Source organism: Lissotriton vulgaris, chromosome 12 (genome assembly GCF_964263255.1).
Source record: "Lissotriton vulgaris chromosome 12, aLisVul1.2, whole genome shotgun sequence".
Lineage (NCBI taxonomy): Eukaryota > Metazoa > Chordata > Amphibia > Caudata > Salamandridae > Lissotriton > Lissotriton vulgaris.
This window is the reverse complement of record NC_141700.1, coordinates 534,525,119-534,551,753: the sequence shown is the minus strand read 5'-3', so window position 1 is coordinate 534,551,753 and position 26,635 is coordinate 534,525,119. Positions and strand designations below refer to the sequence as shown.

At 42.7% G+C, this 26,635-nt stretch overlaps 1 protein-coding gene across 1 annotated transcript in view; it reads left to right on the top strand.

Annotated features, from left to right (window-relative positions):
* The window catches only part of KIRREL1 (kirre like nephrin family adhesion molecule 1), a 166,386-nt gene that overhangs the window by 38,204 nt on the left and 101,547 nt on the right, over nucleotides 1–26,635 (top strand). The window contains exon 2 of the mRNA XM_086945329.1: nucleotides 18,972–19,121. Coding sequence (XP_086801455.1) covers nucleotides 19,058–19,121 — 64 coding nt within the window. The 5' untranslated portion in view covers nucleotides 18,972–19,057. The remainder of the gene's footprint in view (nucleotides 1–18,971; nucleotides 19,122–26,635) is intronic.

Below are 26,635 nucleotides of genomic sequence, written 5' to 3'. Positions count from 1 at the left end.
CAAGACTGCTTGCATCACGCACAAAGCCCTTCATCAAAACACCCCATCTTGCCTCTCTGATAAACCACAAAGCGGGCTGTACTAGAACAATGAGGAGCACTAACACTCTCGTCCTAGTTCCTCCCTTGTTAAACAATCTACACAATCACGCCCTTTCTCTGGAAACGCGCCCTCCATCTGGAACTCCCTCCCTAAAGATCTACATTGCAACCCCTCCTACCTCAGCTTCAAAAAGGCCTCAAGCTGCACCTCTCAACACATACTGGGTCCTTAATTGCCTTGCCACTAGACACTAATTCTTACACCTGCCCTGACAGTATAGGTTCCCTCTACTTATTGTGTCACCCCTTCCCCCCGTTCAATTCTTTAATTTACGACCCCCCCCCCTTTTATTTTTTGGATAGTTCCCACCTGCTTTCCTCTTACCCTTCACTCTCCAGTCGCCCTTCACTTTCACTCCTTCCCCCCTCTTCATTCACTAACAAACTATGCTATCTACTACTCCTACTATCTACAATCTGTTGTTTGACTAATGTTTTCCTAGTTAATTTACCTCATTTAAAAAGAATTCTGTTTGAAATTTTCAAATTGCCTTGTTTATTACCTCATTGTAAAAATGTTATATTGCAATATTGCATTACCAAACCTTGTAAAGCGCTCCGATACTCTTGGGTCCAGCCAGCGCTATATAAAACCTTTTAAATAAATAAAAAAATAGGTATGACTCAACTGTAGGAAAGTACAGTGTAGACGGACTCAAAACCGGTCTTGATCATAAAAAGTAGAGTTCTGTCATCACTTTATGACCCTAAATAGCACTATAGGGAATAAAGAACTTCCATCCAAGTTTCTTACCCCCGGAGAATAGTAAGCCATTGATGTCTATTCTGGCCACAAGCAAAATGAACCAAATATGTGTATCCTGAAATAAATATCATTTACAACATTTTAGAAATACATTATACATTATACCTGCGGTTCTTAACCTGTGGTTTGGGGACACCTAGTGGACTACTCATTGGAAAGGCGACTGCATAGTAAATTAAATATTCACAAGTTAATAAATTGTATATGAATAGAGAAGCAAAATTGAAAATTTAGAAATTTTCTGAAAATATGAAGGAATTTGAAATTGGAGGCTAACCATTTAGAATCCTCAGATTGATTAGTGAGAGCAGTGTAAGTGCATGAAAGAATATACAATGGGCAATAAGTGGCCTCAATCAAATTTAGAAAAGATCTGATCTTCCTATTTAGAGTAAAATTTTGAATTTTTGTGTGTAATAAACAAAATATTTCATTATTTGTGTATTTGTTTGATGAATTATTATTTGTGTATTTTTTGTGTATTGCTTTATAGTTCATATAATTAGAAAGACTTAGGCCGTGGTCCTGGCTTCCTGAAATCCCTCCCTAGCTCGCCCAGGCGTCCTCAGAATACCTGGTATTCTTCCCTACTTGGCACGCAGAAATGAATCTGTAGGAAGTATGAAAAACGGTGGCGCCTTACTCATGAGGAGGAGGATAAAACCCGATTTCATGCGGCCCTGGCTGAGTGCCATGGGAAAATTAGGGCGGCACGTAAAGATCATATAGCCCTACAATTAGCCCAGGCTAATAACGACCCTAAGGTGTTATATCGCATCCTACAGTCCTTTACGGACCCGAAGGCGTGCGAGAACCCGGCGGTCCTTTCACAAGAACTATGCGATGATATTGGCACCTTTTCTTCACAAAAAATTGAGACCATCTATGATGAAATTACTCAATCGGGAGAGCACTCTGTCACCACTACGTTTCCCGTGGAATCTAGGCAGGTAGCCACTCAACTGCTAGGAAGCTTTCCCCCAGTGACACAAGAGGTGACTGAGGTATTGATCCATTCAGTAAAATCTGGATCACCTCAGGATCTCATGCCGGCAAAAATTACCACTTCTCTTGCCAGCCACCTGTCCCCTTCCGTTGCACATCTCCTCAATCTCTCCCTGCGAGAAGGACTGGTCCCACTGGAATGGAAGGCAGCACAGGTTATGCCTATCCGAAAGAATTCCAAGGCCCCGCTAACTGAGTTTTCCAACCTCTGTCCTATTTCTCTCCTCCCTTTCCTGGGCAAGCTTTTGGAAAAATATATAAATATCCATCTCTCCAACCATGTCGAAAGGACGGGCAGCCTGGATTTATCTCAATCAGGCTTTCGCCCAAAACACAGCACAGAATCAGCCCTACTAGAGGTAACCGATAACATCCGGATGACCCTTTATAGAGGCCACTTCACGATTCTGGTGCTGTTGGATCTGTCTGCCGCATTCGACACGGTTTCCCATAGGATCTTGCTCAGGAGATTGGAGGAGGTTGGACTTAGAGTTTTGGCTCTTCAGTGGCTGACGAGTTTTCTTTCCTCTCGCTCCCTGGTGTTTAACTTTGGTCCATATCGTTCATCCGCAACAGATTTGTCCAAGGGAGTTCCACAGGGCTCTTGTTTGAGCCCTACTCTGTTTAACATCTATGTGGCTCCCTTGACCAATCTGTTGAGGAACAGCAGGTTTATTCCTGTTCCTTACGCGGACGATACTCAACTGCTTTTTCCATTTGCAAAGTTTACTCCATCAGTGCAGGCCACCTTTTCCCTGGGAATGAGAAATGTCTCCCAGTGGATGAGGAACAACTTCCTTCAGTGCAATGTGGGGAAGACGGAAATAATGCTTTTTGGGGCTGCTCAATTACTGTGGACCCCCGACTGGTGGCCCTCAGACCTAGGTACCACCCTGCACCAAAAAAACCTGTGTGAAAAACTTAGGTGTTCGCCTTGAACAGACCCTCACCATGAAAGAGCATGCTCCTCAGACAGTTGGCTCATGCTTTCACGTGTTGGCCCTACAGCGCCGTATCCTCCCCCTACTTCCTGACTCCTCTAGATAGACGCTAACCCAGGCACTTATAACAAGCCGCCTGGATTATTGCAATAGCCTTCTGCTGTCCGCCAATGAGGCAGCTCTTGACAGACTTCAGGTTGTCCAGAACACGGCAGCTCGTCTGATTCTGAATGCTCCACCAAGGATGGCTTCTCGGCCTTTGCTTTGCCAGCTTCACTGTCTTCCGATACGGAAGCGCGTACAGTTTAAGTTGTACTGTATCATTCACAAAGCCTTGTATAACTCCGGCCCTAGTTATCTGGCAGATAAATGTATTCCCTACATCCCTCAGCGGTCCCTCCGCTCACAATCTAAGCACTTGCATACAGTGCCTAGAATCAAATGGTCCAGGCAAGGTGGGAGGGCCCTATCTTATTTGGGCCCATGCCAATGGAACAAGCTTCCTGTACAACTAAGACAATGCACGGAACATCTCCTTTTCAGGAAACCGCTTAAGACCTTTCTGTTTACCTCTGATCCTTAGGTGCTAGGTCTCTTCTTACTTGGCCCGTCTATAGCGCAGAGATACCCCTTCGGGTCGATTCTGGCGCTTTATAAATAAATAAATAAATAATGACTCAGTGGTGGTCCATGTATTCCAAAAGAGATTGGTTGCGGGTCACCGGGTTCCAGTAATGATTAAGTGGTCTCCACAGAACTCAAAAGTGGGCTGCATTATACCTTTTGAAAAGACCTACAGGTTTATAGGTGAAAAACCTTGGACTTTGGAGACCCTAGAAATAGGCAGACAATAATACTGATGTATAGGAAATCTAGGTTTGATTAGTAAGATCAGGCAAACTTGGTGCTTGGTATAGCAAAATGATCTTTTTGTGGGACACGAATGTTGCTCTTCATAAGTTGGTCCATTAACAGTATTGTTTTGATTTTATTTCAGTGGCAGTGTCAGAGAACTCCAATCTGGTGTCAGTGAGTGAGGCTTCTACATAGGGAGTGTTTTTTTTTTTTTGTTTTTTTTATTGAGAAGATTCCGGGCATCACAAAAAATACATACATACATAGCTTAACAAGATACAATTCAGGTATTCAAAGTGCAAAAAATAGCATAATGTAAATAGAATCAAAGAGATTTAACCTAAATCAGACAATAAAACATGCAATAATATATAAGTAATAAATTCATTCTCTTCACTTTGATCCTTACTTTCTTGCTCATCTATTTTCTCTCCAATTTTTGAGCGGAGCCCATATCTTCAAACCCAATTCCCTCATCCTTCTTCCTTTGAAATCGTACAAACATTCCTCGACATTGTGTATCCCCAGCAATTTAGTTAACCACAACTGGAAAGTGGGGGCTACAGGATCTTTCCACCCAGCCGAAATTAGAATCCTCAGGACAGCCATAGAGATAAAAATAAAGGCTTCAGCTTCATACTCTAACCTTAAACTAGCATCCCTACCGATCAAAACAATAGTAGAGATTAGGGTGATCTGTTCCTCTAACAACCCTGTTACAAATCTTTCGATTTCTCTAAGGACAGGATTCAAATTCTGACATTTATAAAACATATGTGGTAAATCTGCTGGTCCTTGGTCACACCTGGGGCATCTATCATTATCCCTCTTACCCCACTTATACAGTTTGGCAGGTGTATAATATAAATTTAAAATGGTTTTATAATGCTGTGCTTTTAAATTCGAAGCTCTTAAAACCTTTTTATTCATTGCAAGGACATAGTCAATATCCACATCTGAATCGTTAATTCTTTCCGCCCATTCTGATTCAATTCGACCAATATCATCCCCCAAGCCCTGAAAAAGATAGCCGTATCCAATTTTTATCCTCTTACCACCATTCCTCACATATTTCAGAATTGGGTTGAGCTCCTGAATCCGAATCCTGGGTCTAATAGCCTTCAATGTTTCTTCTAGCTGTCTATATAAGAACCATTGGTTGGCTGGTATGCCAAATTTTTGTTGAAGCACATCGAAGCCCAATATTTCATCCTCTACCATAACATCACCCAGACACTTAATCCCCGCTTCCTTCCATAACTTACTATTTCTATTCTGCCCAAGATGCTCAAAAGGTTTTGCATGCCAGATATCTATAATACGATTAATTTTCGGGATCTTCAAATATCTCATTATTGCTTTCCATAAACCCCAGGCACTCAACATCAGTCTACTCCCACTCCTTTTTTTTTTTTAATTCAAGTCGTTTTTATTGAAATAGGAAAACAAAAGGAAAAGACAGTACAATAATTCTTCCAGTATACAAAATGTTCGGTTTATCTATCGATAATCACATACAGAGAATAAACTTAATATAAAAATAAATCAACTCTTGCTTGCATTATTATAAAACACATACAGACATAACTCTCAGTGCGTAGGAGTGGCATTATAGGCTCTAGTGGATGACAACAAACGTACTCACAGGTGACATAGGCCGTTGTAATAGAGTCGCATGTATTGCATCAAGGCGGCACTCCTTTTGAAATATCTACAGTTTATTTCTCGAGTAAACAGACCCACTGCTTTTCTACCTACTAGTAATTCATATATTGTAGGAGTTCTATCTACTATATTTAAGACATCACTATCATTGTATTTAAACAGAACATTCATTTGTAGTATTAGACAGGCCCAATGATATAACCTCAAGTTCGGTGCCGTCAAACCCCCACCCTCCAATGGTGCTGAAAGTCGAGCTAGAGATTTTCGAATTTTCTCATACTGCCATAAAAATTGTGAGAAGACCGCTTCCAATTTCCTAAAGACACTCTCTTCTACAAGTAAAGGTATGGCCCGGAAAAGATACAGAATTTTTGGGAACATAGACAACTTCAAAACATTCACTCTACCAATTAATGATAAGTGTAGGACATCAATTCTTCTCAGCTCTTTATCTATTGTTGCAATCAAGGGTACGTAATTTTCTTGTACAATTTTCTCCACATTCGCATTGATCCTCACCCCCAGATAAACTGCTGAATCCACCTAGCTTTGATCAACCTTATGTATATTCTTAGTGCTGATTATTATAGATTTTCCTTTATTTAGCTTGTATCCCGATCGAAACCCAAAAGTTTTAGCTAATTGAATCAATTCTGTTATGGCCATCTGTGGATTGGTAGTTGTTATTGCCAAGTCATCTGCATAGGCCAGTATTTTAGTGGAGTGTCCATTAAGTATAACCGGGGAGATTTGGTCTGAATCCAAGATTCTTCTAATTAATGGGTCTATGTACAGAGCGTAAAGTATAGGGGAACATGGACACCCCTGGCGCGTTCCTCTCCTAATAACCACTTCATCTGACTGTAATCCCATAGTTGTAATTCGGGCTACTGGATCTTCATACATGGCTTTTATAGCTTTCATACATTTTCCTCCAAACGCTCTACTGACCAAAACCTCGCATAAGAATTCCCAGACCACTCGGTTGAAGGCTTTTTCAGCGTCTAGGAGAATCATGGCCATCTCCCCCCCCCCCGTGGCAGCCGACGCATCGAACAGTGAGATAGCCCGCGAGATGTGGTCTGTCGTACCCCTTCCCGGGACAAACCCATGCTGCCAAGGAGAGACAAGTTGGCCAATGATTCCCCCCATCCTCTTTGCCCAAACCTTTGAATACAGTTTGGTGTCTGCATTTATCAAAGATATTGGCCTGTAAGAGCCCGGGTTATCTTCAGGTTTACCTTTTTTATGGAAGAATATTAGTCTGTTTCCATGAATCTGGGATCTTCCCAGAGCATACTATTCCATTAAAAAGATCAAGAATTATAGGCAGTATTTCCTCCCCTAGAGTTTTATATACCTCGATAGGTATCCCATCTGGGCCTGCAGCTTTGCCTGCTGCAAGTTCTTGTAGTGCAATTCTGATCTCCTCTGGGGATATATCTTTCTCCAGCTGCTCTCTGTCCTTTTCTTCTAATACTGGATAGGGGATTCCAAAATATAGTCTAGATGGTGTCTTACTGGCCTCTTGATCATATAATTTTTGGTAAAATCTCTGGAAAACCCCCATTATCTCTCTTGGTTCAGTATGTATTATTCCATTCTCTTCAATCTTCTGTATATTGTTCTTATTAAGGTCCTGCCTTATGCGCAATGCAAGCACTCTACCAGCTTGTTCTCCTGTCTCATATCTTTTAGCTCGTGAAGTCTGGTATGCTCTAGTCTTTTCGCGTGAATATTCTTAGGATATCCCCTTTAATCAGCGCCATATTTTTAGCCGTTTCCCTCCCATCATTACCTAGTCCTATTTCTTCTATATGCCGATTTTCTGATTCTGTTAACTCTGAGAGGAGCCTTTCAAGCCTCTTTCTGTCCTCCTTTCTTAATCTTGCGGAGCAGGTGATTGTTTCTCCCCTTAAAGCTGCCTTAAAGGCTTCCCATACCCCATTCCTGGACGAGCTATATCTATTTATTTCAAAAAACTCCTTTGCCCACTGTTTTATATGTTTAACAAATCTGTCGTCGTTTAGAAGTTTCCTTTCAAAAGTCCATTTAGTTGTCTTTTTAGCTAAATTACATAGTCTGTATGTCATTATCAAGGGGTTGTGATCTGAGACTAATCTTGGTAATTTGGTAATTTTAACCTTCCATAGCTCACTAGTAGAGACAAAAAAATAATCTAACTTAGAGAATTTCTGAGCTGGAAATGAAAAATATGTGTATCCTGGGTCTCCAGTAACTTTTTCCGACCATACATCTGACAAACCATGAGACTTTACGAGAGAGCTTAATGCTCTATACACCTTCTGTTTACGTCCCTTATAATTGCCTATTTGCCTCCAATTTACCGAAATGTTTAAATCGCCACATAACACCAAGGGGGTACCCCAATTAGCCATGTCCTCCTCCATCAAATCAAAAACTGCTGGGTCATCATCATTTGCACCATATATTACACCTAAAGTGATGCCAAGCTCTAACTCAACCAAGGCCCATCTACCTGAGCCATCTGTTTTGGTGCGTCTCACTCCCCCCAGATTACATCTCCTCATAATGGCAACCCCCCTTGTTGTAGATGTTTGTGACGAGCAGCCTAGCAAATTATAACCTGGGATATTCAATAAGTTCCTTTTAGCCCAAGGTAAATGTGTTTCTTGGATACAAACTACATCAATATTGTTAAACTTCACAAATTGACTCAATCTCTGTCTCTTCTTCCAGTCATTTAGACCCCCTACATTAATAGTACATATCTTAATGTCTGACATTATTGTCCTTTTTTAACTCCATCCTGATTGTATCCATAAGTCTGTCACATACCGATATTTGGCCCTTTTTCATCTCAATGCTTTTTTCCCCCTTTTTACACCCCACCACCACTGCCCCCCTACCCTCCCCTCCCCTCCCCCCCCCAACTCCACCCCTCCTCCCCTCCAGCCCCTCTGCCCCCCCTCCTCTCCCCCCCTTCGTCCCCTTTTCAGATGCGCTCAGACCCAGTGGTCTGTGCATGTGATGGTTTGCGGTGCTAACTGAAGAGATTCAATAATAGCCATCATGGAACCTTCGACCCGTTTGTCTCCTTAAACCTATGCAACACCTACACCAACACCCTGTACAGCTCTATCTAGTCACATCCATAATACAACCTAGGAGCTTTGAGAATCGAGATATTCCTTTGCCTTGATTTCCGATGAAAAATACAAGGTTCTCCCACCGTTAATTATTTTCAATTGTGCCGGATTAATTAGATATGCTTGCATGCCCTTGTCCTGAAACGGTCTAAGTCTCCAACGTCTCTCCACTGTAACATGACAAAAATCCGGTCGGACAAAGAAAGAAAAGCCATCAACATTCTTTTTTGAATCCGGTCTTGCTTTTTCTGAAATTGCCTGTTTCAGATTAAAATTACCAAGGAAAATTAAAATCGCTCTAGGTTTGTCTCCCTCTTTAGCATTCTTATGAATTTTGGCGGGGATACGATGTGCCCTCTGGATCTCCTTCGCCCAATCCCAACCCTTCAGCTCGGTGAAAGCATGCTAAAAAAGTTTTATTACGAAGGCCCTTGTGTCCGTATTTTCTGAACCCTCCGGTATTCCAAGAATGCGGAGATTATTTTGTCTTGCTCTGTTCTCCAACGCCTCAAGTTTCCACTGCACATCGATCAGCTGTTCGCCTTGCTGATCCACTTTGCGCGAAGCAGCTGTCGTATCCGACTCTGTCGTGACAATTCTTTCTTCAAGATTGGTCACCCGTTCTCCCAAGTTCGTACATGCTCTAGCCAATTTTCCTACCGCTCCTTGTATTTTCCTGGCTGCAGCTTGTGATTTGCGACTCTCTTGTCGGGCCTCTTCTCTGTGTGCCAGTATTTCTTGATGTATTACCTCCAGCAGAGACATCTGTGCTGTCTCTCCTCCAGGGCTCTCCACTAGGGGGTTAAGCTGAGGCTGATCACGTCTCTGACCACATACTACTGGCCCTATATTGGATTTTCCAGCTGATGTTGAAGGTAAAATCTCTTCCTTATCAGGATCACTTTCAGAGGCAGAGCCACTATCCTCTCGGTCCAGGCTGCCTTCATCTTCATCCGACCATTCCCCTCCCTCTGAGAGTGAGAAGAAGGCCTCACTCGGAGCCTCTTTTTTATCTTCAAAGTTTTCTGCATTTTCTGCATTCTCAGTGAGCTCCTGCTCCAATTCCTCCTCCAGCTCCTGGACTGGAATTTCTATGGCTGGGTCTAGTACCGGCTTAGTAGACTTAATAGGTGAAGGCTGAAATAATGACTGAGTGGGATTTTCAGTTCTTTCCACTCCCTGTACCTGCACATTACCGTCCCTCTCTTTATTTACTAAATCCAGCAGCTGACTCTGTAAAGCTAGGTCCTGTTCGACCATCTTTTTCCCCTTCGGGTTGTCTTTCTCTGTAAACCCTGCTTCCGAATCCTCCAACGCTTCACCAGTAGATTCTTTATCCTTACTTATCTTTTGAAAAATATTCGATATTGGGGTAGTGCCATGATTAACTTTCACTGCTCCTTGTTGTTGCGTTGTTTTTTTAACTGGGGATATTAAACTTTTATTCTTCCTTTTTGTTCCATCTCCCCCCTTTTCCAATAGCAGCTCTGCCTGCTCTGCAGCAGCTTTCCTTTTTGCAGCTGCTTTCGCATTGGCACTCATTTTTGGAGCCATAATCTCTTTTCTCCTCTCCTTATCCCCAAAGTGCACCTTACCGCTAGCTTTAATGTCCCAGTCGCTTTCCTCCTCTTCTTTTGCAGCTTCCAGCTTTCTCAGTAATCCTTTAGGCTCTGCTTCCCTCTGAGGGCTCGTTTTCTTCGTTCTCAGAAGCTGCTGCCGAGACCTGTGGAGCAAGCGCCGCCCGCCTCGTAAGCTCCGCTTCCACTCGGCGAACTCCGCGAGCTCCGCAACTAGACCTCCCCCTGTTACGCCTCCTGACGCAACCCTCCTCGCGGTCTGTGTCAGCTCTCGTAGGAACCGCCTGAGCGGCCGATCACAGGTAAGGGGCATACGGCGAGTTCAAAATCTCCGTTTTTCCAGGGCCAATCCTTTACAAACTGCAGGGATACACGTTTGTACAGTAGCTAGGTGCTGGGTTTAGTCTCGAATATGGGTTATAGCAATAACCGGCATCTCTCCAGTCGCGCTGCCGCTCAGCCGTCCTAAGCGGCCGCCATCTTGCCTCCTACATAGGGAGTGGTTTGATGTATTTATTGGGTACCAATAGTGAACATGCTATGTTCATGTTTCTCTGTGTCTGTCCATTAGTATTCCAATTTCAAAATCCTCCACCCATTACTATTAACTCTAAATGTGTGAGAGCCATGTCTTAATTTGTACCATGGAAAAAATGGTTTGTTTTTAAGTGTCCGCTGTCTGTGATGTGAATTTATGGGAATGGAAAAAAAGTATTACTGTGTGTTGCTTGGGATCATAAACCTTTGACAGTATCCAAACTCCTGCCAAAAATGAGTGACCACGAGTTGCTGGAATAGGAACTCAAAACACTTTGTTGAACCTTGTTTAAAAAATGTGGTATTCATTTCAATCACTCATTGTTATTGTCTAGTGTGATATTTCGGTAAAACAGCAGATAGCAAAGGAGATTATTGGGGATTAATTTAATGTATCACGGTTAATGGTGTCCTCTTGTAATTGTGGGAATCAATTTGATGAATATCATTATTTTGTATTTTGGTGCAGGTTGAGTAAGATCAGATGGGTGCAATGTTGACAGGTGACAAACTATTGAATTAACTGATTTCTTATAGCGAAGGTATTGATCACACACTGTGACCAGAAGTAATTTAAACATGAAAAGTCAGGGTTGCCCGGTAGAGGAAGGAGCAACAATGAATGAATGAATGTTTCAGTCCAAAAGAAAAAATTAAAAAGGTAATAGTGAGTGTATATATCGCTGTAGGACCCTCCAGCCTCTACATTGCCCAGGTACCAATATGGTCTGTAATCTTTATGGTAAGTATTTTCTAGCAAACTGCTTAAAGATTTACCAGAGTTGTAACAGTGGTGTCTGGAGGGCAGTGACGTGGAAGGAAGTATGGTTCTAATAAGCGAAACAAAGAACACCTTTGTGGCGATAGTGAATGAGCGAGCAGTCTGGATGATGGTGCATTCTGGAGCAATTTAAACCATTACTTCAGAGGAAATCAGGTAATCTTTGGTGACGAGATGAAGCTCACAAAAACAGTGTAATACCCTATGTTAGAAAAGGAAGGTCAATCCAGTTGATAAGAGTAATTTGAGGTTGAGCTCCAGTTATAAGAGATCCAGTGATGGCGTACAAGTCGCAGGTAAATAGGAAAATCTGCGAAGGGTGGCCTTAGCAAGCCTGAGTGTATATTAGGTTGGCTATCAATCATGACGAAAAGATCATTCAAATTGCAGGAGAAGCTCATAATCAGTCTTAGGATGTTCAAAGAGTAGTTAGGGATGTCTAAGGGTTTTCATCAAAAAAGACTTCCTGAACGGAAATGGTGTTTAGTGAGCAATATACCAGTAATCTATGGAAAGTGTCTTAACTTGAAATAAAGGTTTGTGTATCTGAGGTGTGATCAAACCAGTTGACGGGTCCGACTGTTTATTCACAATAGTGATAGCTTGAAAGATCTCTGGGGAAATTAGTTTGAATGGACATCAGACTTCTAAATACAAATTGAGGAGTTAACAGATTTCCTCTGATTTGAATAAAGAGATTTTTTTTTCTCCATGTACCGCCTTCTGGAAGCTGAAGAAATTTCCGAATATTGAGATCACCTATAGGGACAAACTGCATTTGATTAGAGAGACTATTTGAGATAAAAAATCATCAAACGTAAACTCAAAGGAACACACAAGGTTATTAGAAGAACTGATGGAAAAAGTTGAACTTTATCACAAGAGAACGCACATCTTAATAAAATCAGTTGGCTTAGCTTTTCTCCCTAAAATCCGATCTGGTAGTTGTTCAAGAGTGGATGGTCGGTCATCATGCATCTAGAACATCTATAGAGCACCATATACCCATGACCAAGTGATCAGGTACATAATCCCTTTAAAATCCAGAATACCAAGTATCTAATCTCAAGCTGGTAAGCACAGGCTTAGTCTCCCCTCGCGAGGCAGGCAGCCAAGTGAATCACCTCTGCTAACCCCAAACTATTACTACTACAGAATATAAAAACCTGTCTTGCCCTAGGCATGCACCAATTTGTTATCCAACCCCTGTCCATCTCAGGTGCGATTATGGTAATGCTTTCATCCTCAGATGGCCTGCATACTCAATTGCCAAAATGAGAATCCCCCCAAAATAAGGTGAAACACAGCATGAGCAGTGTCATGTAAAGGATTTTAGGGGTCCAGGCAAGAACTATTTTGGGGGCCCCTATTTGGAGCATACAGAATTGTATTACTCATTTTCTACCTAGTCAACCATGTGTTGCCTAGCAATATTTAATTATACCTTGAAGGTTGAGATACAAAAATACATAGAAGTGTGGCCCTTGGATGGCGGGCGCCCTAGACAAGTACTCAATTTGCTCATGCCATAAAATTTCTCTAGGCTTAATCGACCACTTTTCATGGTAAAGTAAACTTCAAACTACTGTACATCAACAAAATATCTGCGCTGAATTGACATGGCAACAAACTGGAAGGGGAAAAGCAATTACATCGCGGCTGTTACCCCACATGCCATTACAGCGCAAGCGTTACAACGCATGCATTGTAACAACGCATGATGATCACAGCGCAATTTTTTACAATGCATAAGCCTGTACAACGCATGCCTTTACAACAAATTTCTTTGTAAAGGCATGAATAGTAAAGGGATATGCTTTTCAAAGGTAAGTACTAGGTAAGAATAGGTTTTGGGGTGGTATGGGTAATTTTTGGGTTTAGGGTGGGTAGGGTTTTGGGGTGGCATGGGTAATTTTAGTGTTTATGGTGGCTATGGTTTTTGGGGTGGTCTGGGTAATTTTAGGGTGGGTATGGGTTTAGGAATGGCATAGGTACTTTTTAGGTTTTAGGGTGGGTAGGGATTTTAGGGTGGGTATGGGACATTTTAGGGTTTAGGGTTGGTACGGGTCTTAGGGTGGCATGGGAAATTTTTGGGTTTAGGGTGGATATGGGTTTGCAAGAGTAATTTTAGGGTTAGGGTGGCTATGGCTTTTGGGTGGCAAGGGTAATTTTAGGATTCAGGGTGGGTAGGGGTTTTGGGGTATGAGGGTAAATTTAGGTTTTAGGGTAGGTAGGGGTTTCGGGGTGACAAGGGTAATTTTAGGGTTTAGGGTTGGTAGGTGTTTTTGGATGACTAGGGTAATTTTAGGATGTTTAGCGATTTTGGGGTGGCAAGGGTAATTTTAGGGCGGGTAGAGGTTTTGGGGTGGCTATGGCTTTTGGGTGGCAAGGGTAATTTTAGGATTTAGGGTGGGTAGGGGTTTTGGGGTGGCAAGGGTAAATTTAGGTTTTAGGATGGGTAGGGGTTTCGGGGTGGCAAGGGTAATTTTAGGGTTTAGGGTTGGTAGGCGTCTTGGATGGCAAGGGTAATTTTAGGGTGGGTAGGGGGTTTGGGGTGCCAAGGGTAATTTTGGGTGAGTCAGGATTGAGGGGGTTGTTGGATTTTTAGAAAATGTGTTTATAAAATATGTTTTATATAAATGTGTATACACATATATACATACACATATTTTATATATATGTGTGTATATATATATATAATACATGTGTGTGTGTTTGTGTGTGTATATATATATATATATATATATGTATACAGTTAATTAAATACATGTATATGTGTGTATAGTTTTATATATTTCAGCACATCATTGTGTGTTTAATATATAAAACCATATATAAAAATAAGTACATTAGTTTAGTTTGTAATCGATGATGAAATTCAAGATTTTGATGACGCACTGCTTACACCGGTGAAGCATAAGGTCATTGTGTGCACAGTGGTTTGGTACCCAGTGACCAATAATGGTGCCAGTAGCAGGTGTGGTGGGCAACATAGCAAAATACTGATAAAATAAAGTACTGATGAGAGATAAGGGCAGAATACAGGTGAATTGGTAATTAACTCGGAAGCCTAATGTTGTGAGGTAGAAATTGGTATAAATGGTGCTCAAGCAATAAATATGCCAAGCTAAGCTAGCATCCGAAAAAGTCTGCTTAAAAAGAGCTACGTGCAAGCGAATATTCACATATTTGTGTCGTCTGGTCCTAGCCCTTTACTTTCGTCTTTCTGGAGGAATGTGACAGAGTGGATCAAAGATTAATAAGCAGTACTTTTCCGCCTGTCCCACTTTTACACCTTTTTTTAATTGCATTTACTTCAAACGAATGTTAAGTGATGAGAAGAAATAGCAGGTTGGCAAAAACAGTTTTTCATCTTTGTGTGTGATCAGATTTGAAAAGGGTCCCTCGCTCCCAGAAAGGAAAGCCAGCCATATGCACAATTACTAATAGTTGTTTACTCGGATCAATTTGGTGTTGTGTGATATCATCACTCTTTTACTCCCGGCTGTCATTTGTGATGTCATTTGAAGTCTACTAATTGGGGCATTTATGAATTTTGTGATTTTGTTTTTTATTCATATAATTCAGTCCCCTGACTTTTTTCAGACGCATTTGCAGGCTGCTTTGCTAATATACTTTGGCAATGCGCAATGGCACAGTATACATGTGTCTTCCCCCTCTTTGATTTTGCAGATGGGTCTACCCAACTCAATGTATTGTTGCAAATGGCTCTGTCATGTGTTTGACACGCTGGTATGCTCGCTGGAAGCTGCAAATAACAATTCTCTTTTCCTCAGACTGGTCTTCAATACGAAACAGTAGCCATACCTCCGATTCATGAAAGTGACTGGGATCTGCTTGCCCGAGCGGTCCACTAAACGCTGTGCATGTACCCAAGAAGCCTATTGCCATTTTAAGAAGGGGATCCATTGCTCTTTGGCCTAGCTTTGCTTCGCACAAATACCAAACATGACTTGAAATCACAGACCATGGCTGAAAGCCTGACTGGTCTGCCAAACAAGAACAAATGGGGGCGTATTATGGAAGTGCCCCGGGGGCACAACGGGCATCAGTGCCCACTTTGAGTACCTCTGTGGCACTTTGGTATGATAGAAGGGACTGCAGCTTGTGCAGCCCCTACTATAATACAGATAGTGGTGGTTCACGTGTAACACCAGGGCTATCAAACATAGGGCGTTCCCTCATTTGCATGGGGGTGCGGCCTCGTGCAAATGAGGGAATCCCTTTGCCTCTGCACCTGTGCCATATCAGAGACTCGGTCGCAGTGGTGGTATGCACACTGTTCCTTTTCTTGTTTCGTCCATATATTCAAAAGATCATCTGAAAGTTGCATGCATGCTGGGAATGTGCCTTGCCCTGGTGGCACACCAATAAAATCCATACTGTGGGGAGCGATACTTCATTCCACACCCAGTCGCACAGCAAAAAGTGTATTCACACCACCTTGAAAATTATACATTTAGATTCTTCCTTTTAACTCCATACTTTCTACACACTCTAATCCATTTTTTACAATTGAACCTTGAAATCCACAAATACGAAGTCCTGCTCTTTGAATGCTTCCCATGTTAAAGTTGTGCCCATCCAGGCCTCTACCAAGAACACGATCAAAACGCAAAATACGCCCAAAGCAGCAATTTGTTTATAAAAAGCCAATACATTTCGGGCTTTTAAACAAGCCCTTCTTCAGGAGTCACTGAAAACTACTTATATGTCTGCAGATATAACCCAATTCCCCATTTGGACACATCTTGTGGATTTGAAGGTTCAATTGTAAAAAATTGATGAAAGTGTCTAGTAAGTATGGAATTAAAAGGAAGAATCTAAATGTATAATTTTCACTTTTTGCTGTGCGACTAGGTGCAGAACGTAGTATCGCCCCCCCACAGTATGGATTATGTCCGAAACGCCGACACAGAGGCAAAGAAGCTGTCCGGTGCGCACTGACATTGAGTCCTCTGAAGGGGTATGGACACCCCAGAAGTCCCCCTTTCAGGCAGGTGCAGCTACTCACTGCACCCACCTGCAAGGGGATCTCTCTCACCTCTTAAGTGTTGGTGGGCTGCCGCCTACACAGTGAAACCTAGATGGTTCAAAGCCGCTCAAATTTTCACTTGAATGCGCTGCCCCCAGGGCAGCACGAGTTCGCAGCTGCCCTGGGGGCAGAATGTTTAATGTAATAGGGTGTACTTTCCCTGTTTGTGCCCGATGCGCCTGTTTCAAGGTCCGCTATGGTGCAAATACGCGAAGTGCATCCTATCCATTATACGGCCTGTGGAGGGGATAATCAATGCTGTCTTTTCTACTCTGGCTCATTCAATCAACTCAATTCAACTTTAGATTGAATTGAGTTGCAATGACCATAATATTTGATTTAATTACCTAATTTATGCCCATTGATGATGCTCTTTCTAGAATTTGGAGGAGGATAAAGGTCCTTCAATATTATCACCTGAAATCTACGCAACAAATAGTTTTACTAAGAATGCAAGTGTCTTTTACGCTGCATCATTAGCCCACGATTCTCAAAGATACTTTGCGACATTTTAACCATTTGTTATGTTAATTTTACCCATAAAGTGCTCGTTCACCAATGGTTTTCTGCTGCTTCAAACAGACATCAGTTGCGAGGCACAGATACAATGGATGGATTTGCCTACAAGCCAATAAGCATGCTTAAAAAGCCATGTGTTAAGATTTCTGCGAAATCGCTTAAAGTCCGATTCATGGCGAATGCCGCCAGGCAAAGAGCTCCAAGCAATAAGAACTAATACTGCAAAGTTGTGTCTTCCGGATCTGCTCCTACTACATTTTGGAGTAATGAGTTGGTTGGCATGGGTTGGGTTGCGTGGAGCAATGAACTATCCCATCTTCTTACCTGAAAAGTGGAGAGGTGAGCCCATTACTCTCCTAAAGAAAAGGCAACTGGTTTTGAAAAGAACACGTTCCTTTGCTGGAAGTCATTGAAGGTACTGGAGAAGCGGGGTGACCTGTTCGCTTCCCTGGAGTTTATATATTAAACATGCAGTCTCATTGCAAATGACTTGTAACATATGAAAAGCAATATTGGGTAGACCTAAATAAACTGAATTAGCATAACGGAGTCTGGAAAAGATGACCACCATCTCGATCATGGTCAATGCCTCAGCAGGGAAAGTGGAGCTATTTTCCTCCACATTTGAGCTTGGTGCAGCTTCCATTTTTATTTTTATTCTTTAAATTACTAGATTCTGTAATTGGCATATCTACCACAACATTACCCAAAAAATAAATGGTTCCACAGACTGTGAAATAAGGTGGACAGCTAGTATTTGTCAAGCAGGCCTTCCAGCACTTTGTGAACTCACAGAATGAAGGGAGAAGGAACAAAGATGTGAACTGCTGGCACTCTGAATTTCTGTTAATCAGGATGAAAAAGACCCAAGTTGAATATGAAGCTGAATGATCACACTTTTACCACTGCTATGGTCTAAAAATGTCCATAGTGCCTAGCCTGCAGTGAAGCTATTGGTTCCGTTGTCCCTCAGAACTAGTAATCTATTGGCTAGGATATCTCAGATGGGAGAGCGCTATCTGTGCCGAAGTTGTTTGAGAACAAATGGGAGAATATCTCCAGAAATCCACCTCGTCCCACCAACGTTTTGGCTTAAGTGAATAAAGCTCTTGTATTTGTTAAACAACCGCAGTAGAATTGTGGTACAGATATGTACTACCAGGGTTGGACTGGGAACCACAACCGGCCCTGGCAAAGTGCTCGGCCGCCACCCACTCCCCACTGGGGGGGCGGGGGGGATTGAGGTTAAGGTGCCACCGAGCTCTTTGCCAAGGGCTGGTTTTCGGCCGATTTTGGTACAGGTCCGATTTTGCAGCTATGCTTCAAAAACTGCCCTGTAACAAAAACGGCCCCCAGGGGCCCAAAACCGCCCCCCACCCGTGTCGCGCACCGGGGGATTGCCCGGTGCCCGATATGGTGAGTCCGGCCCTGTGTACTACATCAGCCATTACATACAATGGAGCAGGATGATAACATCGAGCTGATTTTGTGGGTGCGTGAGCCATCCAAGTAGACAAAAATGATACCACAATTGCAATTATAGTTCACTTCATATATTTGAGTCCCATGAGAATTGATGTCATGACCCCCCTCAGTGCCAGAGAAATTGACCATGGGGGCTAGAGTTAAGGGGAAAATTGCATTGGCAGATGTTAATTAAAACAAGAGGCATTGCTTTGGAGCAGTGCCCAAAGGGAACATCTATTGAGTGATGAGAAGCAACAGGTTGAGCATAGGAAGTGAATTGAGTGTTTGTGATCAAATAAATGGGCAACTGTGTAGATGGAGAAATCCATTTGTAGGAGAGGCTTCAGTCTCCGCGATGGAGCCTAAAGGCTTCCTTTGTAGGAACAGAAAGCTCCCATGTTGATTCAACCATCTATTTGATTTGGCTTTGAGTTGGACCATCATGTAAGTTATGACGGTAAACCTTGAGTGGTCAGGATCACAATGCCATTTTGACTTGATTTCTATTAGCGAAGAGTAATGAATGTACATCTTAATTCCACTCTACAAGTCTTCATTTCTTCCTTACAGCCTGGCCTCGGTATCGCATCATCGGATCCCCAGAATCAGGCCAGTACAACCTGGAGATCAGAGATGCGGAACTTGATGATGATAAAATGTACGAATGTCAAGCCACGGAGGCAGCACTCCGCTCACGGCGTGCCAAGCTCACCGTACTAAGTAAGGGTTTCTGATGTTCAATGTCTTCATTCTCTGTTTTTAATGTGTTTTTTTTTGTTCGTTTCATATCATTTTAAATCTGCAGTTTAAATGCAAAACTTAGGAAAAGGAATCACTCAACTCATAAATAATTTAAAAAATGAAATGGAATAAGTCATTAATACAGAGTCTAATGCAAAAAGTTGTGTCTCACAAATCTTCAGTAATAAACAAAGGAGCAGAAGTACAAAGCATTTTTTCAGTCACACTTGCGATGATTTTTTTTGTCTAATGTACAAAAATGCAAAAGGCGATTCGGTAATGTGTTTTACTGAATCGCATTTAGTATTTGTGATATGTTATTTGGAAGGGTTGTGTTTCGGGCATCCCTTTGAAATATCGAATCAGTATTGCATGTATTACTGTTTTGGGACTGAATTCCAGTTGCGAAACAGTAATACTTTACCGCCATTTTAAAAGTGGACCACTGCCTACACTTAAAAAATGAAACTTAAAGGTTACATTTTTGTCTTTTTAAACTCATCCTGTTTTCTTTAAAGGAAAACAGGCTACATTTAAAAAAGAAAATATTACAGTACTCAAAAGCAATCACATACTTGGTGGCCTGCTAATTTCAGCAAACCACCATCCCTGTGATGGCTGTCATTCGTAATGGGTCACAAACTGTGACATACCTCATTAATATTCATGAGGTAGGTCGATTTGCGACCCACAAAGAATCCCTAAATCCTTTAGGAATACCAATTTCCTAATTGCAATTCGGAGAGAATCACAAGAAGGAAATCAGTAATGTTTGTACATCTGCCTCAAAATCTTCTGTTTTGAATCCCGTAGCATCTTCATTTTTCAACCATGCAAGATCAACTAAGATCAACTAAGAATATTTGTAATTTTACAAATTTAATGTGTAAAATTGTTTTGGTAATATACCAATAAATGTTTTTTAGCATCAGCTTTGCTTGCAATCATATAAATAGAAAAAGTGATCATTATCCTCATATAAATGTCATGCACTTGCTTTCTGACACATGTAGGGCGTGTTTAACCCCAGGCAGCAATGTTCTTCCCTACCGCATACAACTCTGGTCCATTGCATTTCTATTTGCTCGGCATAACATTGGTATTACCGACTACTCAGGCTGACTACATTTCAACCACACATCTGCCCATCCTACGTGGTGAAACGAGTTGGTGATTACTAATCATCTTTCAGAGATAGGTGGGCTTCAGCAGCCTTCTAGTGACATTGACTTTAGATCGGGACATTACTGCTTAGTACCTTGACTAGATAAATCCTATCTCAACATCCGCTAGAATTTAGAATCTGGTATGAAATCTCTTCATGAATGGTTGTAGGGAGGGGGCAAGGTGAAACGAGGATAGATATTTAGATGACAATCAGACTTGTTTATTTTTTTTAGCTCGTTATCTTGTCTACTCCACCCCGTCCAATGCGCCCAATCCCCCGTGTTCCTACACCCATTAACATTTAAATGGTTGTGAATTAGTATAGCTAATTTAACATTAACATCATTTTTGGTCAAAGAAGAAAAAAAAGATAACTATAGTTATGATTTCCCGAATTGCGAAAAAGAATGCAAATAAGTACTTCACGCTTCAGAAAGAAGCTGGCACCAAGGAAATGTGTGAGCGACATGTGTAGAGGCTGCACCTGCAACTGTCTTGTGGTGCGCAAGGTCATGCAAGGAAGGGCTGGACAATGACAATTGACCCCTTATGTGAAAAGACACTTTGCTATTATCAGTGGCGGCCTGTACTATTAGCAGGCAGGGGGCGGCCAGGCACAAACGCGCACACACTCACTCACACTCATGCATTCATACATGCACGCACACACTCCCATCCATTCACAACACTCACGCTGAAATATTCATGCACGCCATACCAAAAAAATAAAATCATACTGGCGCAGCTCTACCTCGGAGATCCCAGGAGGGTTAAGACTGCTGCCTTCCCCCATTGGCTGCAGTCCTTCACCCGTCACAGAGTGAGATGGGGTCAGTACCCTACTCTGTGATGAAGTGTCAGTGATTGACACTCTCCCCGGGCCACTTAAGGGCTTAGAACTGAAGTGCCCAGGTCCGAGGCTATCACTGATGCTTCCCTTCGTCATGAAGGGGAGCACCTCGAGCAGCTTTGCCAGGTGGAAGAGGCCACGCCCACCTGAGCTGTGACTTCTTCAGCCCCCCCCAAAGTTTAGCTCAAGAGCCTGCACCTTTAGCACATATCTAGCTCCTGACTGCCTGCCCTGAAAATAAAGAATGGCTGTCAGGCTGACCTTTGCTCAGCCTGACAGACCGTCTTTATAGTGGCGAAAACATGAGGGGGACGTGTCCTGTCACCCCATTAGGAGAGGCAGCTACTGGCTATTTCCTCTTATGATGTAATAACGATTGCTGATTTAAGAGCCTTTTGGCACCCCTCGCAACAGTCCTGTATATAGTAAAAGTGTGATAGTGTTTTGTAATACAGTGTTGCAAGGCTTTGGCACCAGCTTGCAAACAGCCCATAGGAATCTATTCTTCCAAACCAGGTGGAAAAATGTCCCTTTTCCTAAGCTGGCAACATTTCTTGCTCCTGTCCTGGTGTGTTTGGCAGCAGGCCTTCACAGTATTGCTCCAGAACAGACCCCCACTGTAGTCTACCAAGGTAAAGACGCAAGAGCCTATCTCCTACTCTTACCTCTTGTTTGTTTGATCTCTCTAGACTGTGTACTACACACATCTGTTTAACTCTACCTTCTTCTTAAATATGCTCACGCTGGAGTCCTTCGCATACTTTTGTGCCACAGTGTTCTGTCATAAGATATTTCCACCATGTTCCACCACCGCTCTTGGCTTCCGGGGTGCCTCTGCAGAGTTCTTCCTTGGCCTGACTATACAGTTCTATATGAAATGCTTACATTAATCTCAGTCACTGGCAATTACTCTTGGCTGCATTCCTGTCCAGCTTTTGTTGATCATGTGCCACACCAGACAGGTGGTTGTATGATTGAATTCCGCATTCGTATACAACGCATGGCTTTACAATGCCGGTATTTGAACACATACGTCATTCCGACAAGCTCCTTTAGCACGCAAGTAATTACTACGACTTGCCTTAGGGGAGCGCTGGACTTTGGAATAGTATAATTTACTATTCCAAGTCTGCGCAAATGTAGGGAAGTTGTTGGACTTAAAATCCAACACCACTCCACCAATGCGCTCCCCCTGAAGTAAGTCATTATAACGACTTGCATGCTAAACGAATGCGTAGTAACGAAGAATCCTTTCTATCTGTGGCAATGTAAAGGCACAGTGTGATTCCGGCTTCGTAATAAGGGATGTTGTCCTAGACAGGTAGCAACTATGTGCAAATGAGACTCAGTCGTGGCCCAATAGAAGCAGTCCAGCCTGAATAAAGCCAAGTTTCACCCCCCTCTAAATTTTATACACAGTAACTCAGACCTGTGTCAGTCTTATTGGGTCTCATCGGTGAGGTGAATCTGGAGGACCATGGCGCAGAGAGCTATGGGAAGCCAACATGCATCAAATCAAAAAGGTCCCCAGAACAGACTAGGAACTGCATGAAAGATGGTGTCGCTCTGGCACCACCCAAATCTGGCCATGATCAGAGTCCAAAATGAAAGTAAGGGAAGCCAGTCAGACTCCTGTAGAGAAGTATAGTAATTTATTAGTACAGAAAACTTTTTTATAATACTCTAATGGATTTCAGAGTAAGTGGTTTGAATACACATGAAAATCCTGCATAATTAAATATTAATAGCAACCAAATGTTATCATTTCTGATTAGACCCCAACAGGGCCACGTAGCATCCATTACAGTCGGAGCAATTTAGGATTCCCCGCCCTATGGTAGTCCTAAACGCAATATATGCACTGTTGGCGATGGTTGTTATCCCAGGGTGCCATGCAGACCCGTGAAACCCCACCAGCCGTTTAATTATGCATATCTGCATTATTCATGATATTTGTATGCTTTTCGAAGCATACACTGGCATTCCAGAGAGGTATTGTTCCACCGAGGAATGGAATTCTGCGCTTTTCTGTCTTCACCTTTATTGGAACAGGTTCGGTTCCTAGTATATAAATGCAGGAAGAACTTTTTCATGTTTTTGGATTTTAAATTTAGCAAATTATGCATTCCTTCAAAAAATGTACATGGAAGCGAAATATCCTTTAATAAATCCGAAATATTAGGATTTGGGAGTGAATTGTGCATATACTTCTCTATCGGAATGGTACATGGGAGGCACCATCAGCATATTAGAGGATAGCGATTACAAACATCCCCTCTTTTATACATCATAAAAATGATATATTTAAGCTGTCCCTCTCTGAGGCTTGGCAGTTCCTCCTGTTCACAAAACAAAAGAGAGAAGAAATAAGGCGCTGCACTTAGTGCTGCGAAGTGCCAGTCTCAGGATCAGATTGGGAACCAAAACCTGCACTGGAAATAACATTGAAATTAGCTCCTCCCTAGATGGTGCAATGGTGTGCAGCACAAATGAGTCTGAAGGGTCCATGTAACAAAACAATTTTTCAAGTTTATATTGGCTCAGCACATTGTAGGCTTGTCTGCGATTGTTCATTCGGGCCTAAAAGTACCCCCCCCCCCCTCCTATCTTGCACAGAGCTGCCAACTTAATGAAACATTTAACCATTTCGAGGGGCATGGCCATGAAAGGGGTTGGGCCTTGCTCAGAGAACTCAGTGGCGACTCCTCTGCTATGACAGATGTGCATCACCCCACTGCTTTTAACCTCATCACTGCGGCGCAAATTCCACCGCAGTGCTGAAGATTCTTATCGCGGGCATGGTCATGACGGCTCCCAGCCGTCATCAGCACACGCTGACTCTACAAGTGGTAGGAATGCATTTCAAAAATGCTTAACAAATGACAACAGGAATAAACTGCTCTGCGGAACCCAGACCAGCTCTGAAATGTTTGCCATCCCACCTAGCAGGCCCTCCCAAGAAACACTGGGCTTGTTGCTGCCTGCTTCAGGTTCTCGCAATCAGCTAAGGTTAAACAGCTCGCTTACGTTTTTGTCTTTGACAATCAAAGGATAATGCTGCTTTATTTCAGGGATTAAACAATAACATGACTATGAATGCCATCAATTCAACCGGGGGGGGGGGGGGGGGGTTGTTTTGAAATTCCTCCTCCTCACACGTATTTTTCTTCAGAAACACCGATTGCAGAATATAATGCGCTGTGCCCAAGGGGATCATTATATATTCACATAATTAGAAAGAGCTCTCCTGGGCAATTAGAGTCGTGCAGGGGCTGTTGCTGATTTCTCGCTCTCACACTATCATTTACCCACTGCAATCATCCACAAAATCCTACATAAAGCGCGTCTTTTTTATCCCCTGTTGCTGCTTTGTACAAAAATGTAAAGGAGTCATCCAGTGAAAATGAAAAGTTTGTCCCGATGCCACATCCTAAACAAAGGTAATTTTGGAATGTTTCTTTGTTTGCTAAAGTCTCTTTGGGTTACAAACCTATAGTGACATAATTCACCTGGACTGTTAACGGTGATATTCGAACTGATTGGCTTATATGGTGGCAAAATAGAATGGTTGATATTCCAAGGCTGACAATAGCCAGCAACACCCGACACGGATTGGAGGTAGAGGAGTGGGGGCTGGAGGTGGGGAGGAAGAGGGCATAAAAAAATTAAGTAAAAAATAAAAATGTACCCTCGCCGCGCCTCTTCTCCGTAGTCCTCCCTCGGCCTATACAGGAAGCACCCCCAGGCCCCCAATTAGCCAATAACACCGCTGCCTTCTCAGCATTGATTGTGATTGGTCAGAGCGCAGTGTTTCAGCACTCAGTAGCCTGTGCATGTTCTGTAATGCAGCCTGCATGGAGAACATGCGAAGTGCGCAAAACTGTTTGGCCAGCCCGAGAGGGCCGGACAAGCAGTCATTGCGCACTTAGGAGAGTGCTACCGCTCCTCCCCTACACCCGCCCCCTCACGCAAAGCTGCAGTGTAGGAGAAAATAAAATGATAAAACAAGCTATTAGCATTTTATTTTCCCTCTGTTTCACTGCAAAAAAAGCAGCTGGGTGACATTCCTCCACTGTAGCAGAGGAGCCTTCTCTGGCAAGAGCCCACTCTCCAGAAAGGTGATCAGGGAGAGTTTATAACACCTAATGGCATGCTGCATCTAGACTTTGGAAATCGTGCTTCCCAATATTGGAGAAGCTTGGAAAGGCCAGGCCTGGGTAGGGGAATCCGCATTGTAAGGTTGCCATGCCAAAGATGGTATATCACAACATTTACCCCTGCTTTGCAACCTGTACACAACGTGCAGGTGGTGGTAGTATGCAGTTGGAAGATGGCAACTGCTGTGCAGCTTCTCGTAAGCCATGTACCCCAAGTTATAATACCTTGGATCGTACCTTCAGCCCTCTGGCTTCTTTGTCTCCTGCCATGGCCCTCTAAAGGAAAGAACCTTGTAGTTTCAGGCTGTCACATTTTCTAGAAATCTGCATATCGCTGGACCAGCCACTGGCACAATAAGGCTCCTCACCAGAAACATCAAGATTACACCTGAACAGGAAGGCGAATATAGGAACTGTCCATCGATAGGGTGATCTGGTGAAGGGGAGGGTTACAATGAGTGTAAATGGGAATTATTTGCGAAGTAGTTATTCCAAAAATCGGGGACCGCTCTGGCCAGTGCATCATCAAGTTGGACACCGATGCACTATATACCTTTCAGGACATAGAATAGTGAGCATGTACTCTTACTGAAGGACTCTAAAGGTCCATTACTTTGTTTACTTGTCACAGAAGAGTTTTTGTATACATGAAAACAAACTCTCATTGGGATTACCCATTAAACGGAACCTGCCCTCAAATACAAAGTCAGGGAATTGTTTTTCAGAGTCCCATTATGTGATCCCTTTGGGTTGAGAGGATTGACATTATGGCTGTAGTAATGTCAGAGTTTTGAAAGAACTCAGCCAAGACAGTACTTGGTAGAGCTGCACAAGGACCACTCACTGTAACCGGGCAAGGATTGCTAGATGGGACTAAGTGGTGCTTTCTGGGTCTGTTATCGGGCCCACTCTGAGAGGGTTAATGATTGCTTGATGGCATACAAGGCTCGATAAAGCAGGTTTACCACTCACTTTGACCAGTTTAGGACTCTTTGAGAGAAAATAACACACTGTGGTGGCTTCTTCTTCCTTGGTTTCAAAGGGGTGGTCTAAAAAAAATGATGTTAATTGGCCACTCACCCCACTTGAGTAGTCTGTCAGCTGTGAAGAAGGGAAGTGCAGAAACTTCAAATGATGGATCTGGTGCGAATAGTCATGTTTGTCCTGTCATGATCCTTCAGCAACATTGGAAGTCCTATTGTTACCCCTTTTTGGTCAATCGTCTGTGCTCGATCATTCAAGGAAAAGGGAGGACAGGACAACCAATGGGAGAAACCAATACCATGTCCTTTCTCCACCCCACTTTGGAAAAGGTGAAA